The sequence below is a fragment of the Megalops cyprinoides genome, chromosome 8 (assembly GCF_013368585.1).
Source record: "Megalops cyprinoides isolate fMegCyp1 chromosome 8, fMegCyp1.pri, whole genome shotgun sequence".
Classification (NCBI taxonomy): Eukaryota; Metazoa; Chordata; class Actinopteri; order Elopiformes; family Megalopidae; genus Megalops; species Megalops cyprinoides.
Window position 1 is genome coordinate 24,344,521 of NC_050590.1, and position 19,502 is coordinate 24,364,022.

Below are 19,502 nucleotides of genomic sequence, written 5' to 3' on the forward strand. Positions count from 1 at the left end.
CTGCTGCTCTGCTACATTCGATGACGTAAAAGAATTCGCTCGGCACGAAACCCGCGCAGCTGAAGTCACAGCAAAATCAGCCGCCAGTTAAGGACATGACGTTTGCAAGTTTGCAAACTGCCTGCCGCGTTAACCCCACAATAGCTCGGCTTAGAGCAGCCAGTGCTGAAAACAGATGTGTTGAAATTTGATATGGGCGTCTGAATGTCTTTGTGGACAACAATCAACATGCTCCATGGTGCGAGTCAGCGGTCGTAACGAACACGCATACACCTCTCCAGCCTATTATTTTCTATGTTATAACATCGGAAAAGCAGTATGAGAATAACATGCATGGGAATGCTTCAGTTAAAATTACATTATTTTATACTTACAATTTTAAACAAAGTAGACACGCATGGTTTAAATCGTTAAATTACTTGAATAGTTTACACTATTTTATGCACATGCTGGACATATATATTAGCGAACCTTTATAGTATGAATTCCCTCATTGTTAGTTTTAAGCATTTAGACAATTCAGTTTAGTGACGTGCTGCTTGTAAACGGGGCTACTCCAAACGTAACTGGTGCTGCTCCAATGAGCAACAATCACTTCCCCTTTTTCGATCCCAGGTGGTGCTGTTGAGTTTAAAGCAGGAAGTTGGAATGTTGGGAGAGCCGGAAGAGTAGTTGTAAGGAAAAAAGCTATACCCGTTTCACCTCAGAGACAGAGGGAGCAGAGGTTGCGTTGACGTATTTTTTATCAACAATTTTGTCTAAATTTCTGAATAGGAGAACCTGCTGAAAACGTAAGTGTGTGCAGTCGTCCCGCCGTGAGCCAAGAACCTGCACTTGACGAGTTCGTGCGCTTTTCGATAGAATATGCAGCCAGAAAATTCCATTGAGCAGTATCATGAAGGGGAAAGAGCGAGAGAGGGGATGGAATGTCCAGCAGGAAATGTGTCGATGAATGTTCTCTATGCATTTCGTGTGTGAGAGCTTTGTTTAAAGATCGCCTTTTGAATGTCTGACCATCGCCCTGTGGAAGGCAGTTGTCTCAACTGATGTTGGCTTGCTATGGTGTATGGCCTTTTTCCTTATAATGCTGTTGAGTATGCAATGGGTGGAATTCAGTAAACCACAGCTAGCTAGCCACCAAAACGACTGGGAAAGAATGACATGCATCAATAAATTTCTTAACTTTTTCTTAACACTGTTTCTTAACGCGATAGCATAGACAGTGTTGATGGAATCTGGATTATTGTATAATTTAGCTAGCCTACTAGCTAACGTTAGTTGAATAAGTGACACTTACATGCAATTTGCATTGCGGTAATCAGATTTGCAAGTCGATGACTGATATAACCTGATGGCCTACTTTTAACATTTTGACATAGGTTGTTACGTTAATTCAGTTAGTGGTTGTCGCCAATATATAGCTAATATATATTAGATTTACATAATTAAATAGGCCGCGCTTTTATATGTAACTAGTTATATAGCTAGTTCGCTAGGTATATTTGTAAGTGGATGTCATAGCTCAAGAACAGTGTTTTTGTTTCCTTGTAAGTTCTATATTGAACAGTGGTAGAAAAATCTCCTATCAGCTCAAACACATTTTGGTCTGGGTCCCTTGTTCGCAAGTTAGCTAACGTTAACCCCAGATGCGGGTGTGTATTTACACTCTTTGCTCAGTTGCAGCATTCTAATCTGGTACCGAAATGAGACACAGTGTAGAGCAAGTTGGAACAGGGTGTGGTGTTGAGCAACTTTGTTTGGCGGAAGGTGTTCGTGTCCCATAACACCGACCTTGGTACATACCGCAACATTACGCTACAGCAGAGGGAGCGGCAGACCAAAAAACGGCGTGGGTTTTTCATCCCCACGGGATAAGAGCGGCCACGTAGAAGCTCTCCCAGCCCGGGCATTGGAGACGGATGCTACTTTTATTGCCAGGGTTGTTCCCGCTGAGTCAGGAAGCACTCTTGTATGAAGGGATAAGTGTTCACTTAGTGAGAGTAGTCATCCACTGCCCGATCAGGGCCACAGCACTGTCCAAAGCAGATGATAACTTATCACGCAAATTCTTTTACCTCACTGTGCTGTGAATTCTCTTTTTTCTGCATTATTCGTTCAAACTGATTTAATTCATACGGAATTAAAAGGCGAGCTTTTCAGGGTAAGGTTTAGTTACCTGGTGCTTAGGGTGTTTTTGACCAGTATCTTGGTAACATGGTAAGGCAAGGAAAAAATACATTAGCTACACATGCAACAGTAGCTAATTGTATCGTTGTTTTGTTTGTGTTTGAATGTCAGTTTGTTAACTATAAAATGCGCCAGTCAGGTGTGGCTGTGTTGAAAGGCTAGTTGCACTGTTTTCAACTTGCTTCCTCAGATGTGGAGAGCAGCAGCTGGCCAGTCTGTCACCCTTCAAGAAAATGATGGTGGAGATGACTGGGAGACAGACCCAGACTTTGAGGTGAGGAACAAGCTTGACACCCAAGAGGTTCTATGTTAAAGCTGATTCAGTGTTATGCTGAGTTGACATGTTATAGTGTTGAGAAGAGTTTCAATATTGATTGCTTCCTATTTGGTTTTTGGATAGTGAGTGTCTTTGTCATTCCAGTCTTGTTCAACAGGGTTTGGGGAGGTCAGGAAGAACTTGGCGACTTAACATTTGTGACCATCTCTAGATGTTTATATTGAGTCCCATCTGTATGTCTAAAAATGTATGGTCAATAATGGCTGGTAATCATTTAGGCTATTTTTTACACTCTGACAGCAACCTTAGGCCATGAAGACCATGTTAATGAGATCTTGTCAGGGGCTAAAAACATTGCCACAACTAGAACAATCCTCTTTCAATTCTGGTTTCATAATGCCACAAACTGACACCAGGATTCGCAACTTACATGTTCTCCTGCTGGAATGACTTCGTCTCTGTTTTAAACAGAATGATATAACAGAGAAGGAACAGCGTTGGGGTGCCAAGACTGTGGAGGGTTCAGGACATCAGGAACACATAAAGTGGGTAACTGTTTGCTGTCATGGTCTTATTTTCATTGTAAAACCATCCCCTCAATGTACGTCCCTTTGATACAGATTTAATGACACATTTGCAAGAATTATGCTGACGTTTGATTTCAGCTGGGCAATGACAGAGCAAGGCAAATAAAATTTGGAACTCTGTAGTGAGACCACATCTATAAAACACACCTCTAGTACCATTGCAGTCATAATATGAAAACTTATCCTTAGCCTTGTTAAAATGGACAGGTGAGCTAGTGTTTGTGTCGTTCAGCATTGTGTTCCCCTTTTATGTACTTTTAAATAATTTTATTATATTGTAGTTTTGTTTTTCAATCTAATCATAATGGAAATATTGCACTCTACATGATGAATTATGTACATGTCCTTATTTTGTACAACATTTTGTGCTGTTTTGTTAAATGGAAGTTGTTAAATGGAAGCCACATTGGAAGTTGCTCTGGATAAAAGCATCTGCTAAAATGACAATGTGTAAATGTAACGTAAATGGGAGGGGGCATACATCAAACTGAAATAGCTTCCCTACAGAAAACAAATCTCTGCCAGCCAAAGTACAGTTGTAAAGTGTGTTTCCAAAATGCCCCATGGCTCCAGTGCCATTTACGTGTAGAGGGAGGCTGCTGACTGCAAGACATTGACTGTGGCTTCCTTTCCCCAGCATCCACAAACTGCGTGAGAATGTGTCAACGGAGCACATCCAGCTGAAACAGAAAGAGCTGGAGAACATGCCCAAGGCCTCCCATGGATATGGGGGCAAGTTTGGGGTGCAGCAGGACCGCATGGACAAGGTGAGCATTATGTCATGTGAGTATTTCCCTACAACATTCTGGAAAAATGCATGCCTGATGGTGGTCAGTGTCAGGAAATACTTCCATAAAATTCAATGTGAATGTCTTGCGTGATTTGCCAAACACTTACTGAAAACCCTGGCAGAAACAACAAATCAATTGCAACCTCAGCAATAATGATAGATCACAGCTTGAAATTAAGTGATGTTTTTCAGCTTATACTTTGGGGGAAAGATGACTCCACAAATACATTACAGCTGAAGACATGATTATGTAAGGACCTGGACAGTCATAAATTCTTTCTAGTTTTCTTCACTGGTAACTGACATCTTCTGTTATGTTACTATTATTATTGCAGTCTATACATGTGTATACAGTGAATTTTGAGTGATGTAACCCTGGTAAAAACACCTACTTTTACCCATAGAACTGATGCTGATGAGCAACATTAGACTTAGATTGTGTCTGGATTTCTTTCAAGCAAGTGAATTGTTGAGGAGGTTGATAAATCCTTTAATGAGGAGTTGAAATACACAGCTTCTTGACTTCTTGACAGTGACAGCAGAGTGTGTGCAGTATTCAGTGGCATATTGACAATTTTATTTTCTGGAACAAAACTGGAGTTACAAACACCACACTTTGCATTTAAATATTTCACTCTGAGGCATATACACATATACTGCATGAGTTGTTACATACTAACAGAGTGGAAAACAGAAGATACTATAGAGCTCCTGCAATAAGTCCATAAAGAAAGAAAACCTTACAGTTGATGATCAAGTGTCAGCCAGGGAAAAGAGCATCATATTGGTATCCAGGTATCGGCAACAGTGGCTTCTGTGGTAGCAGCTTAGAGACAATATTCATTGTCAATGCACTCGCTGACCTTTCTGAAGACTCAGTGGCCTGACCTCTTTAAACATGCTGAGTGTAATATAAAATGTTTTAAATGGTTTTGTTTAGCTTTGAGCATACAGTTAGATAAAAGCCAATATACTTTTGTCTCAGACCTGGGTTTTGCTTGAACCTCAGATGTCCAGCAGTGATACTCATGAGAGGTAAAGTCCTTTTTCCGAGGAACTGGGATACTTTTGCACTGTCTTGGGGTTTCATTTTCCATCAGCACTTTAGTGAAATTCTCTAAAATGTTTTGCCTTTTGAATTCTCCACTGTGTTTTCAGCCTGGCAAATTATCAGGCTCTGTGACTCTCCTCACCTTGTTAAGTGAGAGATTTGAAAACATATAGAAATGATCACAATGTTGATCACATCAAACTGTTCCAAAATAAAAAAGTATTGCAGCATTGAAGTTTGCAGAGATGGGTCAATGGTTTGGATTAGTCCAGTGTGCAATATTTAATTTAACATCAAAGTATTACAGTTCTGATTACGGTTTAATGCTCTTAGAATTTATTGGCCTGCATGAATGAGTCCGTCACTCGCTGACTAACAGGAAATGAGCTCAGGCTCTCTTGCTCTGTGAAGCCAGAACTCCTGGCAGCCATAGCTGATGTAATCCTCACCGTTTGAGGCCCATTATGTTCCCTGGTTGCTGGCACTGTCCTGCCTCTAACACTCATTAATTATGGTGTTATTTCCTGGTGGAACAATCCACCTGCTTTCACCATGTGTGTGTGCACGCGCCACCCGATCTCCTGGGTCAGCAAGCCACCGCCAACACCAACAGAATGAGGCATCCGGCAGTCTGCTGCATGAAGGGGACAACACCCATGGGGACTTCACAGTTCACACACTCAGTGAGGCTAGGGTTCAGGCCCGTCTGTCACCACCCCTGCAGTTAGAGTCCAATGTGATGAGCTAGCACCATCCTAATGAGGGAGCACACATTATAGTACTGGCCTCCAGGTCAGTGGCAGCGTGAAAGGATTAGCGCACAGTTCAGTGCGTCTGTGGTGTTAGTGGTCAGGGTCTGTGGCTTTGCGGTGGCCCATAGGTCAACCCTCAAACCGGGCGATCAGTGTGTGCTCAAAGGGAGTAGGCTTTTCACACCTGCAGTTCACAACACAGAATACCTCAGTTTGGGATTTTATTGTTGGACTCAGCAGATGCTTTATGTTGTTTTGTGCAGTTGGTAACATGTTTGGGATTTATCACCACATGCCCTTTTTTCTGAGCCCTTTTTAATACCACTTTATCCCTCCTTGTCCTCCTTTTGCTGAAATGAATCAAGCCATGAAAGAGTATAATTGCATGCTTGCAAGAGTGGCCCATTAGGTCTCTTCTAAGAAGGGAAAGATGGGATCAAATCAGCTGAGTACTAGTGCTCAAGTTGTTTGTTTTTTCCTATATTAGAAGGCTGTCAGACAGCATGTGAACCTCATTTTGTCTCTCTTATCTGACCAAGCCTCCCTTCTCAGTCTGCTGTAGGCCATGAGTATCAGAGCAAACTGTCCAAGCACTGCTCCCAGACAGACACCTCAAAAGGCTTTGGGGGCAAGTTCGGAGTGCAGGCGGATCGTGTTGACCAGGTAAGGTCAAACATTCACATTAACAAAACCCTAAGAACACAGAAGGAAATGACGTTTGCATTCTTATTCTGAGATGACCACCAGTTTATGGGTTTCGGATGCTTTAAAACAAACTCTTAATGGAGTTAGTATATGGTCTTAATCTTTACTTTATTATTTATGCATTTTTTGTTGAACTTGTACCCCTTTGTGGAGATGTGAAGGTTATATCGGTAATTAACAGACCATAATTGAGTGAATAGGTAACAAAATACATGATCCAATCAGACCTGTTTATGAAGAGGAAGTGTCTCTAGAAATATTTGTTTGTGATATGAACAAGATAGGTAGTGTTTTAATTAGCACTTTTCTGGGAAGTGAGGAATATAAATTCATATCTTGTGAGCTCACTTAACTGTTATCTGCATATCCTTCAGGAAAACAAACTTAGAACTTTGAGTGCTAAATGTTTGCTTTGCTGTAGGTCATGACTCTTCTAATCAAGTATATTTCACCTTCCTGTCCTCTTGCAGTCGGCGGTGGGGTTCGAGTACACTGGCAAAACTGAGAAACATGCATCGCAGAAAGGTGCCACATATTCTTACGCTAAAGCTCAATTGTAGTTAGGGGATAGGACTGCATTTCCCTTTGCTGCAGCTCTCCCCTATGGAAACAAACCTAAATCTATAATGAGTCAAAATCAAAGTTGACAAACATGGATGAATGTAATCAATGTTTGAAATGTTACTTGACCATAAGGGACACTGCTGACCTGCCTGCTGCCCTGCAGTAACTAGAGCAGCTCATCTAGCAGACATGCCACCCTGTCTTTCAGCTTATGTTGCTCAATGTGTTGCAGGTTGGCATTTTTGTATTATGTCACACTTTGCTAAAATGCTACACCTTTGATTCAGCTGTGTTTTTTTCATTGAGAAGGCAGGCTTCATAACTGCTAAATAGTTTCTAGTTTTCCAGCACTGCTAAATCTGTACCAGGTACTGTGCAGAAGTTTCTCATATTTTTCCCTAAAGTTTCTTTGAACCTGGAGCTGGACCTTAACACTGCAAATGCCTCTCCATCCCTTTTGTTTTCTGCTTGAAACCATGTTCTTGATTTCTTTTGCTGTGATTAAACTGTCGCCCATTGATGTCTCCCATGCAGACTGCACCACTGTGTGGCTTTGCAGTTGCTGTAGCTGCCACCTGCTTGATCGCTTTCACTGTTTCAAATCACATAGACTACACTACAGGGTTTGGGGGGAGATACGGGGTCCAAGCGGACCGCGTTGACCAGAGTGCAGTAGGCTTCGATTACCAGGGCAAAACAGAAAAACACGAGTCCCAGAAAGGTTTGTTTCCCTTTTTTGCAGTGGTTTAAAACCTTCCCCTTCCAGGTTGGTTCAAGCTTATGCAAGAACAGTGTAAGATTTTTTTGCTTTACATGTTTCCTGCCTGAGCAAGCGTGTCTTTAATTGCAAAAGTCATTTGCTCCATCATTTTATTCTCTCAGGTGGTGCTATATTGCATTTTCAGGAGTGTGAAAAAGGTAGCACCACAGGTGCTGTTTCAATATCAGGAGAATCTCCACAGTTTTGCACTTATTAATGCTGTCTACTTAATGCATGTTTTGCATTTGTTGATTACTGAACCATTTTAATTGATTTACTGTAAATAATAAAGTTCCAGTTTCATACACGATGCTCCAAACAGTACATTTTTGTTTCATGCATTAGTAGATAGAATAATTTTCAGTTCTCTGCTTTGGTGGAAAGTTATCACAGTCTCAATTTTTGTGCATTATTTCCCCATCGGAGGTTTGCTGAGCTTCTCCTGGCTACTGTAACGACACCCTAATTTGTATTTATGTGACAGCTTCACAACAGAAATATCACTCAATTCAGGAAACTCAGTTCATTTAAGGAAAAATTATGTTAGCCAGCATGTTAGTTTCGTCAGTCTGCAGTCTTAATTGTAATGCCATTCTTCTGTGGATTACTAGCATCATGGCCTGCTCTGTGTGACTTACTTTCTTCTGGTTTATTAGATTATGCGAAAGGTTTTGGTGGAAAGTTCGGCGTGGAAACAGACAAGGTGGACAAGAGTGCAGTGGGCTTTGAGTACCAGGGGAAAACGGAAAAGCACGAGTCCCAGAAAGGTTTGTCAACCATTTCACTTCTGCTCAGCTAAAGGGAAATGGCTTTTAACGGGGACTTTTTGTCAGTCAGACAATCAGTAGGATTAATATCCATTCCTGCATTTTTTTGTTTTTCTCAATTGTTATTTTTGTAGAAAATCATAGGATTGCCTGGGTGTGTGTTAAGTATCAGAAGAATGCAATCAGCTCATTCTTTGTGTTGTCCAGGCATGTCTGTGAGGCAAGAGCATTCCTTCAGAAGATTTCAATGAAAACGGTTTGACAGATGTATAATGGAGTAGCTTCTCCACTTCAGTATTTGTAAGAGGAAGAGAAGTTGACATTGTTAGGTGATATTAGGAGAGTGTGTTTTTTTGCATATCCCATGATGCAGTGATGCTGTGTTTCTTAGGCTTGGTCACATGGTCAGAAACTGTGTACTGAAGTGCTTTATTAGTAAGGTAGTTACCTTTACCCCCTGCACCCTCAACCAACACAGGTCAAGAGACTCTGAGTTGGTTGGGGGTGCATGCACTTGTAAGAGACCTCTACCATTGGGCATCGTATTGGCCCAAATCTAAGGTAGTTCTAATTATAAGTGGATTGCCACCTCCTCTTAAAGAGGAGTATTTTTTTCTTCCTTTCCAAAAAGGCTGTCAGCATTCTGGTAAAGCTTATTTTTGTAATCCAGTTGTAAGGATTTAACATTATTACCTTGGTAGTTGGTATCCTCTCATTTTCTTTCTATAATGTGAATCCATCTCTGTAAATCAAATCTCATTTAGGCCTGAAAATTGATTTCTTCTGGAGAGTGTATTTTATTTGCCTGCATCACCTTACCACATTATATTCACTGACAGTTTTTAGCAGAATGGCAATTGCTTGGTACTTTGGACGCATTAGCTGTCATGACCTTAAAATTGGCCTTACAGCTTCATCTCAGTCCCTTGGATACCTGCCCAGCATTTGATCCACTTTTTTCAACATTGTCACATCAAGTAGGGTCACCCATTTGCCTGTTGCTCTATGGCTTAATTTGACCCTCACCCCCACCCTTTATACCGCATCATTAGCATTAGCAATTTTGACTTATCCTCGAGTATAGGACATTTTTAAAATGTATATTTTTTTTGGGAATATCATGTTTCTTTCTTTTGGGAATATCATGTTTCTTTAAAAAGGGTAACTGGGGCTCCTGAGTAGCTCAGCCAGTAAAAGTACTTGTCTCAGGTACATGCTGAGCCCTATGGCCCAGTTTGGAAGCCAGCTATGTCATCTGCCAGTGATTTTTGAGAGTCCATAGTGGTGGAACAAATTGGCCTTGTTCCACCAGGGTATAGAGTTTTGTAGGACATTGAGGGTTTCCTTGTTTTTCCTTTGTAACATCCTCCATTGGCACATGGCACCTATGAATTCCCACATTGGCGTTCTTTATTTTTTCATTGTCGAATGTGATTAATAGCAGCCCACTTTATAATTAGTGTATGAACCAGTGTTGTTGTATCATTATAATGTGTGTGTGTGTGTGTTCAGATTATGTGAAGGGCTTTGGAGGGAAGTTTGGAGTGCAGACTGACAGACAGGACAAATCGGCCATGGGCTGGGACCACCAGGAGAAACTGCAGCTTCACGAGTCCCAGAAAGGTACCAGAGTCCATCTGTCACTCCTCCCCAAATACACAGGCTCTACATATGAGCACATGAAGCACGGTCATGGTCATGGCCCTGGTTTGTTCATGCCAAACAGATCCACCTTGGTCAAGTCATTAATCTGAGTTAATTTCTTTGCTGAGAGTTGCAGTGGATCAAGGATGACATGGAGTCCTGTTGGTGGCTCTTCAGGACCTGTGTATACATTCAGACTGTCCCTCATGTCTGCGTTTGTGTTTCTTGCCCACGCTCAAAGAATGTGTGGAGCACCTTTATAGTATAACTGTTTTGATGTCCACTGGTGGTTTTGGTCATTGAAAGGTTTGGAGAACTGAGAATGTGATTTGGTATAAATAGGTGAAAAGGTTCTGTGTGATGTTTTGCTATAGTTTCACTTCCATGAAAGTACTCCGATGCTACAAGGTCTCACAGTTAAAAGCGTGGCAGCAACAGAGGAAATCTCATTCTCCTTAAAGATGTCTAATAAAAGCTTGCTGACTGTTTGGTACACAACAGTTGTTACTTTAAGCATAATTCTTTGTTGATATTTCAGGAGTATTAAGATCAAAGGCCAGATATGTATGTTTTGTACAAGCTGCTGTGCTGTGTTCTCACAAAATTGGATGAAAACTATTTTTAAGATTTGATCAAAGGCAAATGCTTTTCCAGTACCAGTATGTTATTAACAAGGTGAGGTGGCTATGGCCATTACATAGCATCCCTTCACTCACTTCACGGTAAATGCTGTACCCATTTCTACAGCAAGGGCAATTTAGGTTAACTGCCTTGTCAGAAAGTGTTGAAGCAGTATTTTATACAGGGTTACATACATAAGCTTGTGTATTCAATTTTCCCTCTCCATTGTTTCACACTATCAGAGAAATTCTCATGGAAGGGAAATGGCTGTTAATACATAAGTGTGTGCTGTCCTAACTACCTGTTGGTTAACACTGTTTAGTTTGTCCTGTGTTATGTGTGTGTTTGTCGGAGTTTGATGTTCTTCTCCCCTCCCCTGTGGCTCCATGGACTTTTTCAGATTATAAGCGGGGGTTCGGAGGGAAATACGGGGTAGAGGTGGAGAAGCAGGACAAATGTGCCCTGGGCTTTGAGCACAAGGAGAAACTGGCCAAACACCAGTCTCAGCAAGGCACAGTCCCACTCACTACAAGGCAGACCTGCAGCTCTCTACAGCACAGAGCCAGGGCTAAGGCCTACCCTTGCCCACAAACACATTCATATCACAGATGTAACAGAAACATCATCCTTACTCCACACAGACACATTTAAATCACCTTGAGCCCTGGGTTTACAGCCACCAGCTGGCCAGTGGGTGTTACTACTGGCAAGTGTACAGTATGTGTGATACTCTTGACAGTGGTTCACAATTCCACTATTAGATTGTCTCTGCATTACATTCCATATAGTGACACATGTTTACATACTGTCTTGTGCTTTATGATGTTGTTAAACATGTCATGTATTGTTAGCAACACATTATGAAAAGAAATGTACAGATTCCAGTAAAAAAAAAAAAAACAATAATTTGTCTGCCATCATAGACATTCTTGGAATTTTGTAGTCCCGAATTTTTTGGCTCTTTGTCTGTAGAGATTGTAAGTGTCCCAGTCTGTGCTAGCAGAGGGCTGCAGATTTGGAAGTCTCCTTCTTCATTTTACTTTCTCCCCCTTTCTCTTGTCCCTGCCTTTTTGAATGTGATGACTCATGACCTTATTACAGCCCTCATCTGCTTCTGGACCATGCTATAAGAATGCCATATGCATGCTTGCATAGTCACATCCTGCCAGTTGCCTGTCTGCAAAACAAGGCTTCTGATGCATTGCTTGAGCCACAATGGTGCCATGAGCCATTTAGCAGGCAGCAGGAAATGTTCATTTGTCTGTTTTGTTAGAATTGTACTTTGTTACAATTTGTTTTTACTCAATATTTTTTTGGCTCGGCTCTTTAAGATTTGCATGAGTTGCTCATTATCTTTCTACCTTTTATTGAGAGAATGTACATGTCTTCTTCCTGGTGATAATGGTGAAATTGTGTGCTGTTTTAGACTACTCCAAAGGGTTTGGCGGAAAATACGGAATCCAGAAAGACAGAATGGATAAGGTACTTAAATGTGTTCTACTTAATTTGATCCCCCAGGCTCCCTTTGATCTTAAATATAATGCATGTTGGTAACTTAAAGCATTGTTATTGGAAATGAATGAAGATTTAATCAAGGGACATTTTCAGCATAATTACCTTTTTTGGAATTTTTGCATAAAGACAGCACGTGTTCAGTTAGCTGATAAAATTACATTTACTTGTTTTAGTAAATGTTTCGAAATTGTGACTAAAGGTTTTGAAGATGCTTTAATGAATTTATATGGACTGTGATATTACAATTACATTTTATAACTATAAAGCATTGGTAATACATTTATACTTCATTGGTATAAACTGTTTATGCAACTTTGTTAAGGAAGACGCTCAGAAATAACTTCAGTTACTTTGTTTCAGTTGTTCTTAGTTAAGCTTATTTCTTCTGTTTGCTTTGCAGAGTGCAGGTACTTTTGAAGAGGTTGAAAAGCCAAGCCCTGCTTATCAGAGAACTAAACCTGTAGAAGCAGGTAGGTTACACACATTGTTCAGTGTCCTCAAATAATGGCAAGAATACCAGTGATCATTACATTGCATGATATTGCATTACATTATGTACTTGCTTGTCAGATACTCTCACACAGAAAATTTTGAATTTGCATAGTTATCAAATAGGGCTGGACCCGAATATTTGACTATTCGGATATTCGTTGGGTAGCTGTTCGGTTTTCAATTTTGGGATTCAGATATTCATTTTTTTTAGGCTATCAATAAAGGTGAAATGCAAAATACATTTTGTCAGCACATTCTTGTACTATATTTATACTTTTTAATTGCACTATTAAAATGTGGAAATATATACCACCTCAGCTTGGGCACCTGACATCCCACTCACTCACAGCAGTGAACATCACTGTGATGAGAAAGTAGCCGGCGATCGCCGAGCTCATGCTTTGGGACTCGAACGGAGGGTCTAAGTGTTTCCACCAACCCCTAGCTAAGTTTGTCACCCTGGAAGGATGCTAGCTGCAGCGATGCCATGCTTCTCTTTGCTTCCGGAGGGGCTTGAGACCATTTTCAAATATCACAGCTCCATCAGCAGAGACGGTGATGGGAAATGAAAAGGAGCCGGTGATCGCCTGGTTCCTACTTTGGGACTCAAACAGAGGGCATAATGGTTTCAACCAACCCCTAGCCTTTAATTAAACCGAAAGACACGTGTTGCAGCGCAATGCCGTCCATCTGAGCCGAGAACGGAGAAATGTCTGCCTGAGTCCTTCCCGAGTCATGCTCAGCGCCCCCCCCCCCCCCCCCCGGGCCGAAGCTTCGTATATTCGCTGATGATTACTACCGAAGCTCCAGGAGCCCAAAAAATGGTTTTAAGTTTTTCAAGTTTATATGATGTCAAGGGCATGTAATTTCACTTAGGGTCCTAAAAGAAAAGTATTTGGTTGGACATTCGACGCATTGATTAATTTTCATTGTAACATGAAATTACTTGGGGTGTTTTCCACAAAATGAAACCTTGAAAGCCATTTTAAGATGCACTTAGAACTGCAATCTGTATATGATAATGGAAAGGTAAACAGTAGAGGACGGTCTCCTTTCAGTGTTATCTGACTTGGCATTGATTATCTAATTGGGCATTCTCCTCTGATTGGATCCCATGTAGCGGGCACCAGCACTGGCAGTATTAAGGCACGGTTTGAGAACATTGCCAAGCAGAAGGAGGAGGAGGATCGCAAGAGAGCAGAGGAGCAGAGGCTGCGCAGACAAGCCAAGGAGAAGGAGGAGCAGGAGGACGCCCGCAGAAAGATAGAGGTACAGGGAAAGGGAATGCCCCCTAAACTCCACTGTCACTTGGATGTCACTGTACCAGTGGGATATGTGTCCCCTCTCCCCAAGACCATGGGTTAAAATTGAGGCAGTTCTCTCAGATGGTTGAAACTGGTATTACAAGGTAGGTTGGTCTGTGAACTTGCAAACTGTGAATGAGGCATTTGCATTACAATAAAGAGTTGATAATGAGAGTTGGTGTTTTCTTTTGATCCCCCTTTTCCACCAAGGCAGTTCGAGGGCCGCCTCGGAGCCAGTGCCTAATCTTGAACCAGTTCTTCGCATTTCGACAGCCAAAGAACCGGCTCTCGGCCAGGAAAACTGGTTCGAGAGTGGCACCAACACTTTGCTGGTCTAGAACAAAGAACGGCTACTTCAGGGGCTGGGGGTGGGATTATCGTGATCAATAAGACCAAATAAAACTTTGTGACCGCCATTTTTTAAAAAAATCAGAGCTAGTGTAGCGTCTAGTCTGCCTAAAAAGAAGAAGAAAAACCAGTTTTCTTTTTCAAATGTTTCACCTTGTTGCGACCCAACTGTGTATTTCTTAGCTGTTTACCGAGTTACTAATTTCTCACATCAATGTTATGAAGGTAACATTGATGGCTAGCTAGCTAGCTGTTGGTCAGCTAACATTACCCAAGCAAGCATAGCTACTAATTTCTCACATCAATGTTATGTTCGACGTTTGTATCATTGATGTGAGAAATTGGTAGCTTTGCTTGCTTGGGTAATGTTAGCTGACCAACAGCTTGCTAGCCAGCTACCATAACCTTGGTAACAGTAGCTAACGTTAGCATGCTACTTTTTAACATTGCCATTGACTCACCTACCAACGTCACTTAACATTTGGCTTCACAAAAGGCTAACATTGTATAAAGTGTAGTGGACAAGTTTGTTTTTTAAAGCACTGTTCTCTTGCTTTTGTTGTTTGTTCCCGCTAGCTTGCAATGGCAGCTGCAAGCTAGCGAAACACTATGATTACGAAACACTGCAGATTGTCTGAAATTTATGTGCTATTGCGAAAACTACAGCATGAGACTGTTTAAATTAACAAGGATGGGAATTTGAATAATTAAGTGGCAAGTAATCGCAAAGCTTTCTCTTAAATGTTTCACATTATAGCTTGCTTGTGTTACAAAATTCAAATTACAAAACAGAGCTAAATTTAGTTAGATCGATTTAAATTACTGAGAATAAACTTTTAGATTAGGTTGGGTGCAATGAACAATAACGTTTAGAACACAGACCTCACAAAAGCTGTGATGTGTCATGAGAATTTAACGTAATTTAAAATGATAAATGCCATCCTCGTTAATTAAACGATCTCACGTTGTAGCTTTCGCAAGCGCACAAACCACAAACAATCTGTGGTGTTTCGCGAGCATAATCATTTATTCCAATTACGCCATTGGTGTCGATTATTCCGTTAATTATTTGTTTTATTCTTAATCAAGGAGGATAAAGGGGAACAGTTTGAAAGTAATGATAGATTTAAAGGTAGTGTTTGGGCTTTCCCAAGCTGTTTCCAGCTCACCAGCCACCACTGCTAGCTTGGTGCAAGCGGGACAGCGGAGACGTATACAGACATATACAGTGACGTAATGACGTGGCCCATGGAAAGCCCATGGAAAAGCAAACCCGTTCTTAGAAGGTGTGCGAGTTGAAGCAACTCTGAACTGGCACTAGCACCAGCCCAGAACTAGCACGTAGTTCGCATTGGTGGAAAAGAGGCCTGAGTGTCACCTTCTGCATGTGGCAGAAGGAAGGGCTGTTTTTCATTTTATGGGTAGCATAGACCTATTTTGCCCTTTGAGGCTGTGTGTGTTTCTCTGGAAAGTCATGGTCTCTCTGCTTTGACACAGGAGCAGGCCAAAGCGAAGCCTCCCTCCCCAGAACCCACCGCAGCCGCAGCTGCTGAGCCCCCACAAGAGGAGAAGCCCGCCAGCCCTGTGTATGAGGTGAGCGTCAAACCAAGCAGGTGACATCATACTATGGATGTGAACTTCAGCCACTGGCAACCCTGGTTCTTCAGGGTCACAGTCCACTTGAGGAACTGGTAAATAGTAGCAGTGAAGGTTCATGGAACATCAGCAGTTCTTAAGGGGTTCTGGCCACATATGGTTGTTGTTTTAGGTTGCAGATGAAGGTCAATTCTGTGTTGGGTTTCCTTTCAATGGCACAGAATGACAGATACTGTAAATGTTGACAAATAAAACTGGACTAATGCTCAGTTTGATATGGGACCTGACAGACAGTATAATAACACATGCTTCAAAATTGCCAGGGTGAATGAGAAGGTAGCTTATGTCTGTCCTGGGACCCAATCCCCAGCTAAGCAGCAGAGCTCTGCACACCCTATAGGTACTCTATAACATGAGAATGGCATGCTTGTCCTGCAGGACACTGCTGTGTATGAAGAGCCTACCTATGAGGGTGCAGTGGAGAACGGAGCTGATCTGTATGAGGCAGAGCCCACTGTCCCAAAGGCCCAGGACCAAGTGTACGAGGTGGAGCCAGAGCAGCCTGCCCAGGAAGAGCCACTCTACCAGAGCACCGACGATGATGCCCAGTACCAAGGAGGTGAAAATGCCTCATATATCAATTCATGGCCTATTTATCCAGGGCAATCTATACTACTAATTTCCACATACAGTATTCTCCTGTTACGCAGCTGGATATTTATAGAAACAGCACCCAACTCTAATGTGTTTTTCTTCAGATGGCCAGAACTATGCAGAGTATGGGGAGGACCTGGGCGTGACTGCAGTGGCTCTGTATGATTACCAGGCCGGTGAGTGAAAGAGTCATCCCTGTAACAGGGCCATTGGGCCCAGTGGGGGCGGACAGCCCCTGTGTGAGAAGGAAAATGTTGGAAAGATGGGTATGAGCTGCTGGTGTATTGTAGTGTATGCTGTATTAGGAGTGTGGCTGTTTTGTGCTCAATGTGTCAGCTCCCTGCATCCACATGCAGAGTTGCCCGGGCAGCAGTGCTCCAGCACATTCCACTGGCCTCATGGCCCTGAGCCATACTGCCACAGAGAGATAGGGTGCTTTGGTTTTTCTCATTGTCTTCTCTCTGTGCTCCCCAGTTTTGTATCTAGAAAACATCATATTTTTTGAATACTATGCCTATGTGCATCTTGAAGGTTAGTTTGGTCAGTTACAAGTCAAAAAATACAGGTGAGAAAATGAGTGGAAAACAAAAACAAATTTTATAGCAAAATTGAAATAGAGTGCACCGCCTATAAAATGTTCACTTGTATGTTCCAGCCGGTGATGACGAGATCTCCTTTGACCCTGATGACATCATCACCAACATCGAAATGATCGATGAGGGCTGGTGGAGGGGCGTGTGCAAAGGGGCCTACGGGCTGTTCCCTGCTAACTACGTGGAGGTCAGGCAGTGAAACTCCCACTTATCACTGGCCCTGCCTTAATCGCGCCCACGCACATGCCCCCCCTTCCCTCTGGAAGGAGAGAGGAGGTCACCCCCCTTTGTGTCTGTCCTGATTGTGCCACTTGTATTTCCAGTTTATGTCTATTCTCAGGTCTTTCGGCTCTACTTTACCTTTGTCTTCCCCACTCTGTCCTTAAGATTTAAGGCCCTGATCCCCATTGCAAGATTTTTGAAAGCTGCTTCTAAGTCCTAACTCCCCGTACAGGGAGACAGGTTTAGCTATATTAAGGGTAAAGTGTTTCCTGATCTACTTCAGTGAGAGCAGATGAAATAGAAACAGGCTTGTCAGGCTTTTCTTTGGCTTAGACTGTAAATCATGAACCGACTCTTTTTCCTCTGAAAGGATTTAAGTTTCTTTTTTTGATTTTTTTTCTTTGAGTGAAACTAATACAACATGAGGTGGAGTTTCTCTGCAAACAAAAGAATCAGAAGATGATTCCCAGTGGGTTCTAGTGTTTTACTCGCCTTGTATCGCCTCCTTTATTGTTTTAAGATCACCTTTCTATTTTTCTAAGTGCATATACTCTGACTTAATAAACCCCAAGGTATTAATCAGGCATTAAAACCTTGTTGCTTGTCGGCTAGTTCTGAAATTAGGACCACCAAAGACGAGTGCAATCTCAAGCCTGTGGTTTGGCATGAACACGACGTGCAGTGGTTATTGCAGTCATAGGGTAGTTTGGCTGATAGCTGAGCAGACCTTTGAAGCATCATGTGTTTGTCTAAAAAGGCCTGTGCCACTGGGAGAGGACTGCTGCTTGCTTATTTACTTGCACATGTAACGTTGCCACACTGCATCATGGAGTATTTATGTTGGTGGCTTGCTACAGCTAGTTTCTTATTATTGCTTATTTGGGTGCTGATGAAAATGGATTTTTGCTTGTGGAGACTGGGAGGGGACAAATGGGAAAAAGAGAGACATGTCTTGCAGTTGAAGATGGTTATATCATACATTTTAAATGAGAGGGCCACTCCTACTTTATAACAGGACCTATAGGTAGGTTTAGGGGGCTGTATTTTGGAATTGGATTTAACTCTTCACTTATTGCAACTTACACATTTTTCAAACAAATATGTTTTTGGGTATCCATGTGGCTAAACATTGCATTAGGCTTTAATCTCCCCTTCATTGTACTGGTTAAAAAAATAAATAAATAAAAATAATCCAATTTTAGAATTAAATTATATAAATGAAATACATTGTCATGATGTGTATTCAAAATGTATATTAAGAAGTATCACTAAAATTCCTGTTCCTTGTTAAAGTAAAATATGTATATTTGATCATGGGCATGCCATGCTGGCTTTTTTGATTTCATTGCATTTCATCTTTTTTGGAACATGGTGTGCTAATTGGGGCCACATAACTGTCATTATCATGATGAACATTGTGTATTAAGAAATAAATAAAACATAACATTTAAAGGAGGAACTGGGGATGGTTAATATTAATATGCAGATTACTTTGAGAGGTTTTGGATGAAGACAATCTTAAAAATCTCACCTGTCTCATGATGTAATAGTATTGATATGTCCGCAGAGAAAATTGTAGCTGTTAAATTGTTGGGTTGGGGTTTTATAATAAAGTGACCTTTTCAGATATCTTATTTTTTTCAGATATCTTTGTATCAGCTTGCATAATTCACCACATTACCTGCTTGTTTCTTTTTTATGTAATTAAATAAAGTTTTCAGTAAACAATATGTGTGAATGTATGTATTTGTTTTTATTAAGACTGAATGCTGCATATGCAGAGGGTTATTCTTTTCTGTGGAAGAGAAACTCACATATTTAGCATTTTGTAGGTGTATTCAATGGTGAAGAAATTTCTTTGAAGAAATTATTCAAACTTGTGAATAGTCCTTACATTTACATTTATTCATTAAGCAGATGCTTTTATCCAAAGCGACATACAAAAGTGCATATAGTAGGCAAACAGGCACAAGGGCAAGATGTGTACAGGTCATACAAGCAGATAGTGCTGAAGCTGAGCACAAGGTCGGTGTAGCGAGACAGAGCTAATCTGATCTAAGTCCTTAAAGCCTG

General features: G+C 41.4%; 1 protein-coding gene across 4 annotated transcripts; it reads left to right on the plus strand.

Annotated features, from left to right (window-relative positions):
- Positions 1–649: 649 nt before the first annotated feature.
- On the plus strand, positions 650–19,107 carry LOC118781745 (src substrate cortactin-like). 4 transcript variants are annotated; one of them, XM_036534778.1, is made up of 17 exons: positions 650–791; positions 2,378–2,461; positions 2,936–3,009; positions 3,689–3,818; positions 6,197–6,307; positions 6,820–6,874; positions 7,524–7,634; positions 8,330–8,440; positions 9,953–10,063; positions 11,106–11,216; positions 12,132–12,187; positions 12,621–12,690; positions 13,833–13,981; positions 15,862–15,957; positions 16,399–16,579; positions 16,719–16,790; positions 17,270–19,107. In XM_036534778.1, exons 2-17 carry the CDS (start codon positions 2,378–2,380, stop codon positions 17,404–17,406), a joined length of 1,659 nt encoding a protein of 552 aa, XP_036390671.1. In that variant the 5' UTR covers positions 650–791; the 3' UTR covers positions 17,407–19,107. The 4 variants fall into 4 exon arrangements, with proteins under 4 accessions (XP_036390671.1, XP_036390667.1, XP_036390668.1 ...); XM_036534774.1 differs by lacking the exon at positions 11,106–11,216; XM_036534775.1 differs by lacking the exons at positions 7,524–7,634; positions 11,106–11,216.
- Positions 19,108–19,502: the final 395 nt, after the last annotated feature.